The sequence below is a fragment of the Dipodomys merriami genome, unplaced genomic scaffold (assembly GCF_024711535.1).
Source record: "Dipodomys merriami isolate MVZ:Mamm:240054 unplaced genomic scaffold, mDipMer1.0.p SCAF_271, whole genome shotgun sequence".
Taxonomy (NCBI): domain Eukaryota; kingdom Metazoa; phylum Chordata; class Mammalia; order Rodentia; family Heteromyidae; genus Dipodomys; species Dipodomys merriami.
The window spans coordinates 1,153,619-1,165,225 of record NW_027204171.1 but is presented as its reverse complement, the minus strand read 5'-3'; the positions used below and the strand labels follow the sequence as shown (position 1 = coordinate 1,165,225).

Here is an 11,607-nt window from a genome sequence, read left to right as displayed (position 1 = left end):
CCGCTGGGGCCCCGGCTGCGCAGGCGCACCGCCCCCGGCCGAGCGCCGCAGCCCCCCGCCCGCCCTGCGCCAGCCCCAGCGGCGGCGGCGGCGGGCGCGGTGCATTGTGGGGCTTGTAGTCCCGGGCTGGGTGGGTGGGCGCGGCTGCGGCAGTCGCAGCGGGGCCATCTTCCGCGGACGGGCGGGCGGGCTCGGCCCGGGTCGTCCGCCCCTGCGCGCGTCGCCCGCCCCGATGGCTCCGCGGACGCTGAGCCCCTTGGTGCTGGCGCTGGGCGGCGCGGCGGCCGTGCTGGGCTCGGTGCTCTTCATCCTCTGGAAAGCCTACTTCGGCGGCGGACGGCCGCGGCGCTGGGGCCGGGCCGAGGCGTGGTGGGGCGCGGAGGCCGCCAGCCTCCCGCAGTGGGACGAGTGGGAGGTGAGTGCGGGGCCGGGGTGGGAGGGGATGGATGGGGGTTTGGGGGGGGGTGTGCCCGCCGCCATGCCGGGCCGAGACCGTGCAGGATCGTCCGGGAGATCGGACGAAAGAGATCGGTGTGACGGAGCGCGCTGACAGCGGCGGGCGGGCGGGCCTCGGGCTTTCCCGGGGGGGGGGGCGCCCCGGTGGGCTTCGGCCCCCCCCCCCCCAGCGGCGGCGTGTGGCCGGCGCATGCGCGGCTGGCGCTGCCCCGGGGCATGCCGGGAGGAGCCCCCTGGGTGGAAGGCGGGATGCACCTGGGGAGTGGGGAAGTGGGGGGGGGGAGCAGGCATGATGGACAGCCCCCCCCTCCCCGCCTGACCTCTGACCCCCGCAGCCTGAGGACGAGGAAGAGGAGGAGGAGGAGGAGGAGGAGGATGGGGAGGAGGAGGAGGACGACGATGACGATGAAGAGGAGGAGGAGGAGGAGGAGGAGGGCGAGCCCGCGCTGGAGGAGCTGGAGCAGCGCGAGGTGCTGGTGCTGGGGCTGGACGGCTGTGGCAAGAGCACGTTCCTGCGCATGCTCGCCGGCAAGCCGCCCCTGGAAGGCCACGTCCCCACCTGGGGCTTCAACTCCGTGAGGCTGCCCACCAGGAACTTCGAGGTGGACCTGCTAGAGAGTGAGCAGACACCCCTTCCTTCCCTTCCCCTGTGCCCCCCCCCACCTCCCTCCCTCATCCAGGGAAGCAGGCCTGGAGGTCTAACAGGTGGAATCCGAAATGCATATATGCTAACCAAGATATGTCCCACAATGCAATTCCAGCTGCGGGACCCCTGCATGGCTTGGAGGGCCCCTTCCTGATCCCAACTAATGAGACTCAACCACATACAGCTAAGGGTTCATAGGCCAAGCCCTTGAATGACATTTGCTGGTAAAACCTTCTCAGGAACTGGGCCATCATCGCCAGTCATCCTCTCTACTCAAGAGGCTGAGATCTGAGGATTCGTGGTTCAAAGCCAGCCAGGACCCAAAAAAAAAAAATCTGTGAGACCAACAAAAAGTTGAAGGTGGAGCCATGGTTCACATGGTAGAGGGAAATCCTTGAGCAGGAATGCTAAGGGACAGTGCTCAAGCCCTGAGTTCGAGTCCCCGTACTAGCACACACATATTTTCCCACCAACTCCATAGAAGAAAAATTCATTCTTAGTCTCATACATCTGAAGAGAAATCCAGGCCCGTAACTCTGATCACTAGCCCAAGGTCACCTTGGCCGACTTCTTTTGGGTCCCGTCATGGGGCCTGAACTCTGGGCCTGGGCGCTGTCCCTCAGCTCTTCAGCTCAAGGCTAGCGCTTTACCACTTGAGCCACAGCGCCACTTCCAGCTTTTTTCTTTTTGCTTATGTGGTGCTGAGGAATCAAACCCAGGGCCTCATGCATGCAAGGCAAGCGCTCTACCACTGAGCCACCTTCCCAGCCCCAAGGCCGACTTCTTTTGTTGTTTTGTGTCAGGACAGGGGCTTGAACTAACATTCTTTTTTTTTGGGGGGGGGGGGGAGACTGATCCTGGGGTTTGAACTCAGAGCATGGGTGCTGTCCCTGAGCTTCTGTCAAAACTAGAACTCTACCACTTGAGCCATAGTACCACTTCTGACCTTTTCTAAGCAGTTTGAGAGTCTCAAAGACTTTCCTATCCAGGCTGGCTTTGAACTGTGATTCTCAGATCTCAGCCTCCTGAATAACTAGATGACAGGCATGAATCACTGGTTACCCAGTCTGAACTCACATTCTTGTTTGGCATATTTGTTGTTGTTGTTGTTGGCTGTGGGGCTTGAACTCTGGGTCTGGGCACTGTCCCTCAGCTCTTCAGCTAAAGGCTAGCGTTCTACCACTTGAGCCACAGTGCCACTTCCAGCCTTCTCTGCTTATGCAGTGCTGAGGAATCGAACCCAGGGCCTCATGCATGCAAGGCAAGCACTCTACCACTGAGCCACCTTCCCAGCCCATTGCTTGGCATATTTTGCTCAAGGCTAGCACTTGTCCACTTAAGCTACAGGTCCCCTTCCACCATTGCTGATGGCAGGTTTTATGTCCTGTTCCCTCTGTCTATAATGATCTCTGATACACCTGTCACCTGTCCATCAAGCGTTAAGTGTCCAGGCTATATTAAGGATTCTGCCTCCTCTGTCCTTCCTGCTGCTGCAATTCACTATAGAGCACCCTGTGAGCAGCTGGCCACAGACTAGCCTGGCCCGGATTGCTTATCTCCAAGCAGATATATGTGTCAGTTTGCTTGTCTGTGTGTGCCGGAAGTGAGGCTTGAACACAGGGCCTAACATTTTTTGCTTAGCTTTTTTCTGCCCAAGGCAGAATTTGCCCAAACTGGTTTCAAACTGACAACCTCATATCTCAGCCTCCTGAGTAGCTAGGAATAGAGAGGCATGAGCCACCAGTGGCCAGCTCTGGGCTGGGAAGGTGGCTCAGTGGTAGAGTGCTGGCCTAGCATGCATGAAGCCCTGGGTTCGATTCCTCAGCACCACATACGCAGAAAAAGCCAGAAGTGGTGCTGTGGCTCAAGTGGTAGAGCGCTAGCCTTGAGCACAGTGATGCTCAGGGACAATGCCCAGGTCCTGAATTCAAGCACCAGAACAATACCAGGAGGGAAGGAAGAAAGGAAGGGATTAGGTGGGTTTAGTTCAATGCCAGATGGTAGAATCTGACTTTGAGAGCCTGTGTTCCTGAGTGGGTTCAGTTTCCCTGTACCCCACACTCGCTCTCCAGCCTGGCATAACATCTTTTTGCCCTAGTGATAGCACACTGACATTCACTTAGGATTCTGGGCTTTCCACCAAGCTTTCTCTGAATTGTTCCCTTGCTCCAGGCATCAGGTGAAATGGAGACTCGGCAGTTAAGTCCCTGTCAGTCAGCCAGACCTGAGCCGTTCCTCTGCCCTGGGGGAAAGGGAATTTTTATGAGATTCTGACAGGTAACAGTCTATAGACTCCATGGGATCACCCCGATCTCCCAATCAAATGCAAGGACTTTCTCCACATTGCCTAAGTGGGGGTCCTTTGGGCATAATTGGTGAAGAAACACCTTTATCATCCCTTGCTCTGTGTCAGACATGGTGCCTGAACTCTGGGCCTGGGCGCTGTCCCTCAGCTCTTCAGCTCAAGGCTAGCGCTCTACCACTTGAGCCACAGTGCCACTTCCAGCTTTTTCTGCTTATGTGGTGCTGAGGAATCGAACCCAGGGCCTCATGCATGCAAGACAAGCACTCTACCACTGAGCCACTGTCCCAACCCCTAGGCCTCCCATTCTTGCTTGGCTTTTTTGATCAAAGCTGGTGCTCTCCCACTTGAGCCATACCTTCGCTTTCAGGCTTTTGCTGGTTAATTGGAGATAAGAATCTCATGGCTTTGGCTGACCCAGCTGGCTCCAAACCACAATCTTCTGAGCTCAGCCCCCAGAATAGCTAGAGTAACAGGTGTGAACCCCAGTGCCTGGCCTCTACCTCTCCCTTTCCCTTTCTCTCCCTCCCTCTCCCCCCGTCTCTCTCTCTCTCCTCTCTTGGGGATTGAACTCAGAGCCTGGGCGCTGTCCCTGAGCTTCTTTTGCTCCAGGCTAGCACTCTACTACTTGAGCCACAGCACTACCCCTGGCCTTTTCTGTATATGTGGTACTGAGGATTCGAACTCAGGGCTTCATGCATGCTTGGCAAGCACTCTACCACTGAGCCACCTTCCCAGCCCCCCCTCATGTCTTATATCCAACTTATGAGCCGGTTTCATAAGCCATAGCCTCGGATAGATTCTTTGTGGCCCAAGACACTGTTAGTCTCTCCTGTTGGTAATACAGCAGCCTCTTCATGGCGTTCCCTGATTCGACTTCTGTCCCAAGTGTCAGCCAGAAGTATCTTTCAAAATCACACATCAGGTCATGTCAGGCTTGCTTTGAAACACTCCCTGTGGGCTCAAAGGTCCTGGCCGGTCCACCCTGCGCAATCTGGCCTTTCCTGGTTTGCTTTATCCTCTTCCTGGGAGGGTGCCTGAGCCTCCTGGATTTGCGCTTTCTCTCTCTCTCACATTTGCTCTTCCTCCGACTGGAGCCACAGCGCCACTTCTGGTTTTCTGGTGGTTTATTAGAGATAAGAGTCTCATGGACTTTCCTGCCCAGGCTGGCTTTGAACTGCGATCCTCAGATCTCAGCCTCCTGAGTAGCTAGGATGACAGGCGTGAGCCACTGGCACCCGGCTTATTTTTTTTTTTTTTTAACTTTGCTGCCTGTCCTGGGTCTTGAACTCTGCACCTGGGCACTGTCCCTAAACTTGTGTATTCAAGGCTAGCACTCTACCTCTTGAGTCACAGTGCCACCTTCTGGTAGTTAGATATCAGAGTCTCACAGACTTTCCTGCCCAGGCTTGCTTTAAACTGCGAGCCTTGGGCTGGGAAGGTGGCTCAGTGGTAGAGCGCTTGCCTTGCATGCATGAGGCCCTGGGTTCGATTCCTCAGCACCACCTAAGCAGAAAAAGCCGGAAGTGGTACAGTGGCTCAAGTGGTAGAGCGCTCGCCTCGAGCTGAAGAGCTGAGGGACAGCGCCCAGGCCCAGAGTTCAAGCCCCATGACTGACAAAATAAATAAAAATAAATTGTGATCCTTAAATCTCAGCCTCCTGAGTAGCTAGGATTCTAGGCTAGGATTCTAGTAGCTAGGATTCACCAGCATCTGGGCCACTTTCGGCTTTCTATTGGTTCATTGGAGATAAGAGTCTCATGGACTTTCCTGCTCTGGCTGGCTTTGAACTGGGATCCTCAGAGCTCAGCTTCCTGAGTAGCTAGGATGACAGGCGTGAGGGGTTATGCCTGGCTTTTCCAGGCTTCTGATCACTGGCCAGAGGTAAAGCATCCCAGGAAAGAACCGAAGAGTGCCATTAGTAGAGTACCTGTATTATACCAGTCCTGTGAATCTGTGAAGGGACGCTCCACATGGCACCTTTGGAGCCTCCAAAATTCAGTTGAGTTCAGAAAAATGCTCCAAAAAGGGCTGGCAACGTGACTTAGTGGTAGAGTGCTTGCCTAGCATGCTTGAAGCCCTGGGTTCGATTCCTCAGTACCACAGACACAGAAAAGGCCAGAAGTGGCGCCGTGGCTCAAGTGGTAGAGCGCTAGCCTTGAGCAAAAGCAGCTCAGGGACAGCACCCAGGCCCTGAGTTCAAGCCCCAGGCTTGGCACCCCCCCAAAAAATGCCTAAAGATAACTACTTGTTCTAGTAAGAGACCCCCGGGGTCACAGCTAGAGCTAATAAGAATGGTTCTCAGGTCTGATTGGATTTGAACCCATGGTCCTGCCTTTGTTTCCACCTCGGGGAACGTTGGGGAGAGAGGTGGGACTATGACCACCAGGCCCCTGGGGGGGCTCTGAGCTGGTCCCCTGCCTCTCCTCAGTTGGTGGCAGCCAGAACCTGCGCTTCTACTGGAAGGAGTTTGTGAATGAGGTGGACGTGCTGGTGTTCATGGTGGACTCAGCTGACCGGCCGCGTCTGCCCTCCGCCCGGCAGGAGCTACACAAGCTGCTGGACAAAGACCCCGACCTGCCCGTGGTCGTCGTGGCCAACAAGCAGGTGAGCACTGCGGGAGGGGCGGCTCGATCCATGGGCCTGGGCGGGAGAGGGGCACAACTGGGGCCTAGGCCCGGGTCTGGAGAACTTGACTGAAAGACGACCTTCAAATGTCCTCAAGACCCCCCCCAACTCTTTCCCTTTCTCTTAGGTAGCCTATCTGCTTCACTCTACAGGGAATGGGAGAAATGGTTACTAAGTAATAATAATAGAAATTGTTACTGGGGGCGGGGGGCTCACGCCTGTCTTCCTAGCTACTCAGGAGGCTGAGATCTGAGGATCGCAGTTCAAAGCCAGCCCTGGCAGGAAAGTCCATGAGACTTATCTCCAATTAACCATCAGAAAACCGGAAGTAGCCGGGCGCTGGTGGCTCATGCCTGTCATTCTCACTACTCAGAAGGCTGAGATCTGAGGATCACGGTTCAAAGCCAGCCCGGGCAAGAAAGTCTGTGACACTTTTTTTTTTTTTGGTTGGTTGTGGGCCTGAACTCTGGGCCTGGGCACTGTCCCTCAGCTCTTCAGCTCAAGGCGAGCGCTCTACCACTTGAGCCACAGCGCCACTTCCAGTTTTCAGTTGGTTTATTGGAGATGAGTCTCACAGACTTTCCTTCCCGGGCTAGCTTTGAACCATGATCCTTAGATCTCAGCCTCCTCAATAGCTAGAATTAACAAGTGTGAGCCACTGCCGCCCAGCTCTTTGCTTATTTAATATATGGGTACTGTGGTTTGGACTCTCACTTGGCTTTTTTCACTCAAGGCTGGTGCTCTGCTACTTGAGCCACACCTCCACTTCCAGCTTTTTGCTGGTTAATTGAAGCCTCTCACAGACTTTCCTCCCCAGGCTGGCTTTGAACCATTGGATTCAGAGCTAGTTTCCAGTGAAACCAAGTTTTACCCCAGGCCCAAAGTCCAAGAATGCAGAGGGTTAAGTACGGGCTCTGCACTCCTACATACCAAATACAGAGACACAGGGAAGGCCTTCCCGTGGCAGGCATGGGAAGACAACACTTAAGACATCTTCAGGGCTGGGAAAGTGGCTCAGTGGTAGAGTGCTTGCCTTGCATGCATGACAGGGGCGAGAAAGATCTGCAGAGTTACAGCATTGCCAGGCTCTGACCCTGGGGGAGTTCTGGAGAATTGTTACCACTTTGCTACTGGAACGGAACAGGAACAGTGGGGTCAGTGGGGTCTCCTGAGTTCTGAGCAGTTTGCTCTAAGATAATAAGAGAAGCTTGCTTGTTGGAGTGGCGGTGTACCTTCACACAACATGCTTATCACTGAATCTTTTTTTTTTTTTCCCCATCCAGTCCTGGGGCTTGAACTCAGGGCCTAGGCACTGTCCCTGAGCCTCTTTGTGCTCAAGGCTAGCACTCTACCACTTGAGCCACAGCGCCACTTCTGGCTTTTTCTGTGTATGTGGTACTGAGGAATTGAACCCAGGGCTTCATGCATGCTAGGCGAGCACTCCACCACTAAGCCACATCCCAGCCCCCCTCACTGAATCTTCTTTCCTCCTGCAAACAAAGATTGCAAAGGAACTGCAGGTCAACTGGCACAGGTCCAAACATGGGGGCTTTTAATTAATTCACAGGGCCAAGCAAAAGCATCTTTGTTTGTTTATTTGGGGTATATGTGTGTAGGAACTTGAACTCAGGACCTGGGTGCTTTTCTCTTAGCTTTTTTTTTTTCTCAAGACTGGTGCTCTACCACTTGAGCCACAGCTCCACTTAATGTCTTTTTAGTAGTTGGAGATAAGAGACTCATGGAATTTTCCTAAGCCTGGCTATGAACTTTGATTCTCAGAGTTCAGATTTCAGCCTACTGAGAGGCTAAGATTTCAGGCATGAGCCACTGGTGCCCAACTAAAAGCATCTTTGTGTGTGTGTGTGTGTTCATATGCACTGGTCCTGGGGCTTGAACTCAGGGCCTAGGTACAGTCCCTAAGCTTCTTTTGCTCAAGGCTAGCACTCTACCGCATGAGGAACAGCACCACTTTGGGCTTTTCCTGAATAGTTTATTGGAGATAAGAGTCTCACAGACTTTGCTGCCCAAGCTGGCTTTGAACTGTGATTCTCAGATTGCAGTCTCCTGAGTAGATAGGATTAGAGGCGTGAGCCACCAGCACTGGGCTTGAAAGTATCTAAGTCACCTCCGGCCCTGATTATTCCGCCGCATACCAAAGATGGTAAGGGGACATCTTGTTGGGGACAGCTGTGTGCTGATCGGCTTCTTGTTCACCCCAGGACCTGGGCGAGGCCATGAACGTGGCTGAGCTTCAGCAGGAGCTGGGCCTGCAGGACGTGGGCAGCCAGCGGGAAGTTTTCCTCTTGGCGGCCAGCATTGCCCCGGCAGGACCAGGCTTCGAAGAACCTGGCACCGTGCACATCTGGAAATTGCTCTTGGAGCTCCTCTCCTAAAGCTGAGCTGCCTGCTTGCCACCCAGCTTCGGAGACCACACAGGTCCACTGCTTCCTGACTCTTCCTCACCAACCTGGGCCTGGGGACACGCATTAGAGAGCCTTTCCCCTCTCCCTTCCATCCCTCTCTCAAGAGCAAGGCTGAGCTCACGCCTGTCCTCCTAGCTACTCAGCAGGCTGCCACCTGAGGATTGGAGGTTTGAAGCCAGCCTGGGCAAGAAAAGTCCACGAGACTCTTCTCTCCAGTTAACGAGCAAAAAGCCGGAAGTGGAGCTGTGGCTCACATGGTAGAGCACCCAGGGCCCTGTGTTCAAGACCCAGGACCAGCACAAGAGAAGCAAGAACCATCCAAAGGCATCCCGGCGAAGTGGCCGTGTGGTGGTCCAGAAGCAGGAGGTGGGTGAAGCCCAGGTGAGAGAGCGCCGTGTCTGGCTCAGAGTGTGGATCTAGCATTCCCTTCTTTGACCTGCTCTGGGGGCTCAGGACTCCCTCTCCTCAGCCCTCTTCCCTTCCCAGTGACTCCATGCACTTCTGCCGTGGACCGCCAGGGGGCGTCGCGCTTGCTCCCTGGCCTGCTTCACCCTCCATTGTCTCCCTTCTCCGCCTCACGTTCACTGCCTGTGGCCTTGGGCAGTCTTGGCCTCTCTGGCCCCAGAGTCGTTCTTTTACCTTTTTTTTTTTTTTTTAACCCTTATTTATTTTATTTTTTTGGTGCCAGTACTGGGGCTTGAACTCAGAGGCCTGGGCGCTGTTCCCTTAGCTTTTTGCAGGTGAATTGGAGATAAGAAAGTGTCGAGCTTTTCTTCCTGGGCTGGTTTCAACCTGTGATCCTCAACTCTCCAGTCTCCTGAGTCGCTAGGATTACAGGCGTGAGCCACCCAGCTCCTCCCCAGGGTTGTTTCTAACTGCCACCAATGGAGATGTGTTAGAAATAAACCCGAAGACCTTAACAAGGAGCTTGCTAAACACCTTCCCCCCTGCTTTTAAGGCCCCTGATGACTACGGAGTAAGTCCAGTTCATCCACCAAACAAAAAGTGAAGATGGTGTTTCCCCCCCATAATACCCCCACCCCAAATCTGGAGTCAAATAGCTGCTCTTCTAACTGTGCCCACGCCACGTTTACCTGAGCCTAAGGAAGGAAAGAGCTCAAGTCCCAGGCACCCGTGTTAACTGGAGCTGGGGCTCTTTTGAGCCTTGGAACTGCATCTTATTTATTTATTTATGTATTTATCAAAGGGATCAGGTCAAAAGTCCAGGCTGTGTTTCTAGGTGCTTTCGTCCTAGCCCCAGGTGAGGTCACTCACGGGGGGTCCATGGACACCGAGCTGTAGCGCCTCACCCTTCCCCTCTCCCTCCAGCTGGCTCTTGAGACCATTTGGTATCATAATCAATCAGTGGCAGAAACTGGTGGCTCATGCCTGTAATCCTCGCTACTTAAGAGGAGGCTGAGACGCAGGGAGAGAGGAGAGAAGCGATCATGTGAATCCAAAGGACAGTAGACGGCTACCCCACACAGCTGCCCGGGCTAAGGTCTGGGGTGCTCTCTAGCCTTCGTCCCTCATTGCGTGTGTGGTGGCCAGTCAGCTGAAGGACTGTTTTTGTGTTGGCACTTCCTGGCGCATTCAGATGGAGCTTCCTGTCCATCAGGGCTGGCTGAATAATGCAAATGGACTGTGGAGTTTCTTTTTTGGTTTTATTTTTTTTTTTAAGGCGCTATCCCACTCGGTTTGCTTTTGAAATGAGAAGACATCGTGTGCCTTTGTTTCCTTTGACGTTTACCCAGCATGCCTCAGTGCCATACTGCAGCACTGCCAAAGGAATTGGTGCCCCACCCCCCAGTGACCTTGGGCATGGAACACATTGGGAGGGAATTAACTGTTCTCTAATTCCAATTCCCTTCCTATTATAAGAGGTCATTTTTTTCTTCACATATTAAGTATTTAAGGAATAAGGGGGTCGTTTCCCCTCCCCCCTTCCCCTCCCCCCACTGCCAGAATTCATTTTGGTAAAATATATGGTCAGAGGCACAAAGATAACTTGGGCCTTTGAACCTTGGCTGTAAACTTCTGATCTTGGCACTGGGTAAAACATTTTTGTGTCTAGCTAGCCGCGGGTGGCTTGTGCCTGTGATCCTAGCTACTCAGGAGGCTGAGATGTAAGGATCATGGTGTGAGGCCAGCCCAGGCAGAAAGTCTGAGGGCCTCCCATCTCTTATGAACCCAACAAAAAGCTGGACTGGGGGCATGACTCAAGTGGCAGCGTGGCAGCTGTAAACAAGCAGAACGGATCAAGGACCCAGGGCTCCGAGTTCAAGTCCTGGTACTGGCACCAAAAAAGAAAATTCCTTTGTGTCTGTCCTGTGAACAGAAAATAAGTTTGTGTCTGTTCACCTTGCCTAGTTGATTGACGCCAACAATGGAACCAGCATGATTGCTGAGGGACCCTTCCTAATTACAATCTGCCTTCGTGTGATTATTATCATGTTGTACATTTTTACAGTCCCCAATACGGGGAGATGGATTTGCAAAATAAAGTTTCCACTGTGTCTACTGGAGTTTTCTTTTTTTTTTTAATCAAAGTCGCTCAGATCTGAGTGCTCTGGATTATTCCTGTAATTCTACCTCGTCAGGAAGGGGAGATCGGAAGATGGTGGGCCAGGCAGATAAATCCCAGAGACTCTTTATCTCCAGTGAGCCAGCACAAAGCCGGAAGTAGAGCTGTGGCTCAAGTGGTAGAACCCCAGGCCTTGAGTGAAAAAGCTAGGGGACAGCGCTGAGTTTAAGCCCCAGTGTCAGCATATACAGCCAGGAGACCAGTGGTAGGTATGCTGAGGGCCCTGAAGGCCCACGGTGCTACCACAGCCCCTTGTCCATGCTGTGACTGTCTACCAAGCAGTCCCAGTATATCCTGCCTGACTCCTGCCACTAACCTGGATGGACAAATGGAGACAAGACCCTTCGAACCTCTCTTGCCTGCCTGGCTTTGCATGGCTGTTACTCTAACAGACTCCCACCTGTGATCCTAGCTACTCAGGAGGCTGAGAGCTGAGGATCACAGTTCAAAGCCAGCCTGGGCAGGAAAGTCTGAGACTCATCTCCAACAAACTACCAAAAAAACCCAAAAATCCAGAAATAGAGCTGTGGCTCTAGTAGCAGAGTGCTAGCCTTGAGCAAAAGTTCAA

At 53.6% G+C, this 11,607-nt stretch overlaps 1 protein-coding gene across 1 annotated transcript; it reads left to right on the top strand.

Annotated features, from left to right (window-relative positions):
- Positions 1-168: 168 nt before the first annotated feature.
- Positions 169-10,980, top strand: Arl10 (ARF like GTPase 10). The gene is made up of 4 exons (XM_070036524.1): positions 169-415; positions 792-1,074; positions 5,836-6,011; positions 8,252-10,980. The coding sequence occupies exons 1-4, from the start codon at positions 233-235 to the stop codon at positions 8,423-8,425; spliced, it is 816 nt and encodes a 271-aa protein (XP_069892625.1). The 5' UTR covers positions 169-232; the 3' UTR covers positions 8,426-10,980.
- The last annotated feature ends 627 nt before the right edge of the window (positions 10,981-11,607 follow it).